At 36.7% G+C, this 4,134-nt stretch overlaps 1 protein-coding gene across 2 annotated transcripts; it reads right to left on the bottom strand.

Annotated features, from left to right (window-relative positions):
- Positions 1-4,134, bottom strand: LOC108213447 (arogenate dehydratase/prephenate dehydratase 1, chloroplastic). Of its 2 annotated transcripts, XM_017385251.2 has the most exons (12): positions 3,809-4,134; positions 2,796-3,056; positions 2,418-2,485; positions 2,239-2,331; positions 1,697-1,897; positions 1,466-1,546; positions 1,308-1,403; positions 1,034-1,111; positions 871-960; positions 722-789; positions 365-446; positions 1-136 (listed from the first exon to the last, which is right to left on the bottom strand). In XM_017385251.2, exons 2-12 carry the CDS (start codon positions 3,040-3,042, stop codon positions 80-82), a joined length of 1,161 nt encoding a protein of 386 aa, XP_017240740.1. In that variant the 5' UTR covers positions 3,043-3,056; positions 3,809-4,134; the 3' UTR covers positions 1-79. The 2 variants fall into 2 exon arrangements, with proteins under 2 accessions (XP_017240740.1, XP_017240733.1); XM_017385244.2 differs by lacking the exon at positions 3,809-4,134 and having other exon boundaries at positions 2,796-3,205.

The raw sequence follows: 4,134 nt of genomic DNA, 5'->3' as shown, positions 1-4,134 counted from the left end.
TAGAGGGAAAGAATACTTGTATTGCGAATTTTATTGGTGCCTGATCCGATAAGCAGTTCTTAAGTAAGCAAGGTAACATTTATTGAACTGTACTCACGGGATAGCAACCAAGGACACGAATAAACTTTGCGAACTCCTGCAAATGCAAAATGTCAAGTGTTATACTGTTATAGTGAGGTACAGGCAAAATATATACGAGAGTTGTTTTTTTTTCCTTATTTGCAGAAGGGGTCTGGTACTTCAGCACAAGTTTAACCGTAGGATCGGTGAAACATGACTCGAAATTAGTAGATCGGTTTACAGTACTGCTTCAGTCAGGTTACTTGGTGACCATATGAATGAAGTGTCAGAAATCAGGACAAACCTGCAGATGTCCCAGAGCATATTGAGCGCGAGGCTCTGTCATTGAAGCTTCAAAGTCGATATAAAAGAGGTAGTCAAAGTGCCTGCATGCAACCGGAATTATATCTACAAATTTTAAACAATGAAGAGTTTTCGCGAGGATATATACTGCTAAAATTTTTTTAGAAAAAATTACTTGAGAACCCTTTGATATCTAGTTTTTCCTTTTGGGATTTCATAATAATGATCCTTTGGACATAATGTATTTCACTAGTGGAGTGTAAGTGGCTGCTTCTTTTCAATTTCAAGATAAATTCACAATCATAATTTTTTTCAAGCAGACCTCTGAAGATCTATGTGAAAAGAAGAATTTACTCACTTGGCACTCCTGTTATGACTGTCATTTACAACTCGTAACGGACACTCTGTCTTTGGCCGACTTTCAATCTGAGAGTGAATAAAATTAGCAGACAGTTCACAATTTACTGCCGGAGTGCCAGTAGTACAGCTAAAAAATATGCGAGCTACCTTTAATAACTTGATCTCTCTCAAAGCAAAAACTGCCAAGGCTTTAAATAGTGTCCCAGGGCCTTCTTCAAGAGTGACAACGATGCTCGTCTTAAGAGAAAAGTGCCAATTGTTTAATTTGCTCAATCGCGATTAGCTAAAGAATAATATAAAGCGTTTTTACCTTATGGAGCCTGTCAGTTCGTGGGATAATAGGTTCTCTTGCAAGTATCAGAAAACGAGTGATGTTATTAGAGTCATCCTGGCCATGAGATTGTAAACCAAAACCACATTTACAATAATTACAAGGAATGAAAATGACTACAGATATTTCAAAACTTAATAGTTCACTGAAACTTTTAATTTTTTTTGAAAAAAGCCTCAAGGAAAATTTGTTGGCTTAAGCCTGAGTCCCTGACTACCTAGTGGATCAATTGAGAGGATACAGAGAATTATACCTGCATTCTTTCAGCAAGAATGTTAAGCCCATATATTTCAGCAGCTCGAGAACTTGCAATAGCCCCGGTATCCCTTTTGCCATCAGCGGCTACAATCTGCTGAAAGCTAAGTACGATACAACAAAATAAAACAGGTTACAAAGACTTCCTCAGCTTACCTGAGCAGCAGCAGCAGTATTATTGGCATTGACCCTAACAATACCCAACTTGTTCAATGTCATCTCGCATTGACTCAGCGCCTGAAAATAAGTTACATACACCTCTTAATTTATATTCATCAGCTCAGCAGAGGAACTCTAGAATTACAACTGTGTCACACATACACTGAGGTTTCCTATGAAATTACATATATGAAGCTATAAGAAAGTAAAAAATGTAAATTGCTGAACCTGAGGGTGGCTTAAAACACGCTTGATGTCCTCCTTCCTGACTCCAGGCAAGCCTAAAAGACAATGGTTCACAGCTAACTTCACTTCGCCGACTATGTGCAGCCTATGTTGAAGGAGCAAGTCATAATTACAGTGGATGCTTCCACCCACAAAATTCTCAATAGGGAGTACTGCTTTGTCGACCAAGCAAAGCTCTACTGCCTGAAACATTAAAATTAAATCAGCTTCTGGCTTATAAGTCACACACAACTTATTTGTACTATTTGTGTAAAGAACTTATATGTCAATTTCCGACTTATAAGCCAGAATTTGAAAAGTTGAAAATACTAGTTTTTTTAGTGAATTATTTATTTTTTTGAACTTGATTTTACAAAAATACAAAAGACCACTTTAAAAGATAGTCTATAATAATTACATACCCGATAAGTTATAAAATACTTAAATTAAAATTATTTCTCACTTATAACAAAATTTTCATTTATAAACTATAAGCATTCAAGTTAAGCCAAACGGGCCCAAAGTCTGTCTTGGAAAACAAGGACCTTGAATGCATCTTCAAACTGGTCACACGGAACAGTCTCACATTTTGGATATGCTTCAAGTGCAGCAGCCTCACTATATGCACCTGGCACCCCCTGTGTTCAACAACAATATTACCAAGATAAGCATAAAATGACAAGATGATGATAGAATTAACGGAAGAAGAGTTAAATTATCTTACTTGATGTGCAACCCGCGCCTTAGCACCGCCGTTAGAAGAAAATGAAAGCTCTGAAGCAGATAGTGGTTCTGTACACGGGATAGAAATTAAGGAGGCGACATGGCAGAAACAATAATAGTTCAATGAGTGCAATTCAATAAATCCAGACAAATAAGTTTAACCAAGCATCCCACTTCAATTGTGTCATTTTATACAGAATTTTGTATCCAATTTTATGGATGTAACACTGCTCGTCAGTTACCGCACCAATCATAAAAATTCAAAAATTCATGAATTAAGGATTGGCGGGTCTAACAGAAAGCAAACAAATGCATGATCATACTAGTATATAATTAAATTTTCACCAACAAGGTTGAAGCAGGATGGAAGCTAACTCACTAGGAAGAGAGTTCAAGTCTTTGAGAAACAGTGTTGATTCATCAGTAAACTGATTCAGAGATAACGAACCCAAGTCCTGCTTATAAGGCCATAGCTTGTCATCTTCAACTTGGGTCTCTCTTCTTTGGGCAGACAAGCTAAAAGAACCAACCCTCCCATTTGAGTGCCAACTATAACTAATTTTGTTAACAACTACTACATCTGAAACATAAATGCCACTCCAGAGTGGCAAGGCTTTGGAAAACATTTCGTTACCAAAATCTGTCAAAACGTTCAAATTATCAAGCTTTTTCGATGAAACTGCAAATTTGTAAACACATTGATTGATATAATATGATTTTCGAGGTAATTTTTTTAACAGAATCGCTACATTGGTGATGAGTAAGCAGCACGTCGTCGAATTGTTGCGTAAAAATCAGTTAGAGGGGGACATCAAGTAGAGATAGAGAGAAAGAGACATGCATATAGATGACTAGAATTTATTTTATGCGCGGAACGCATGCATATTGCATATACAAGGGATGCAGACACTAATAATAATTTATAGAAAACCAGTAGTATCTCATCATACGGTTAAACTTCTTTAAAGTAATAACATTGAGATCAACGAAAAATATTACTTTATCGAGAGTAAAAATACATTATGTACATTATGTTGGCACCGGAAAAAATATTACTTTAGTGAGAATATTACTTTATCGATTATTACCTAGGTTCAACTTACTAGCAAGAGCATTTTTGTAATAAAAAAGAAAACAAACCAGTATCTCATTTTTCTTCTATCGAGTGGAGATCACACTCGCTCCTTCTTCGGACATAAATCTGTGTTTTTTTTTGTAAAAAATTATTAAAAAAATATTGGAAGTGTATGAATTACATGCGCTATTCTGGGATATAAAATTTTCTTTTAAGAGTTAATTTCAGTTTGTTTCCCTAAAATTTGAGTCCAAGATTTTAGGAGAAATATTTAGCAGAATCATAATTTATTCTAATTACGACCAAGAAAAAATTACATCTGCTGCTAAAATTGATAACGCCAAATCCCGTTCCGGTGCTTTCTCCGCCGTGTACTGGTGTCTTGCGGTGTAGCTGCTGGATGGGTGTCTGCAAAACAACACCGGAGGGGGGTTTGAGCCCCGCGGCGCCTCCGGCGTGAGAATGAGTACAAGCGTCGGAAAATAGATAGACGAGAAATGAGCTATCTATGTGTGGTGGGTGAAAGTGTATGGCTGTTGTGTATGATGACTTAGAGTGTGTGAGAAATATGAGAGTGCGGAGAAGAAGATAATCATCGTTTCATGATATAGGAGGTATAAACTAACAGATACTCCCGGTGGTT

Source organism: Daucus carota, chromosome 1 (genome assembly GCF_001625215.2).
Source record: "Daucus carota subsp. sativus chromosome 1, DH1 v3.0, whole genome shotgun sequence".
NCBI classification, from domain to species: domain Eukaryota; kingdom Viridiplantae; phylum Streptophyta; class Magnoliopsida; order Apiales; family Apiaceae; genus Daucus; species Daucus carota.
This window is presented reverse-complemented; position numbering and strand designations above follow the sequence as displayed.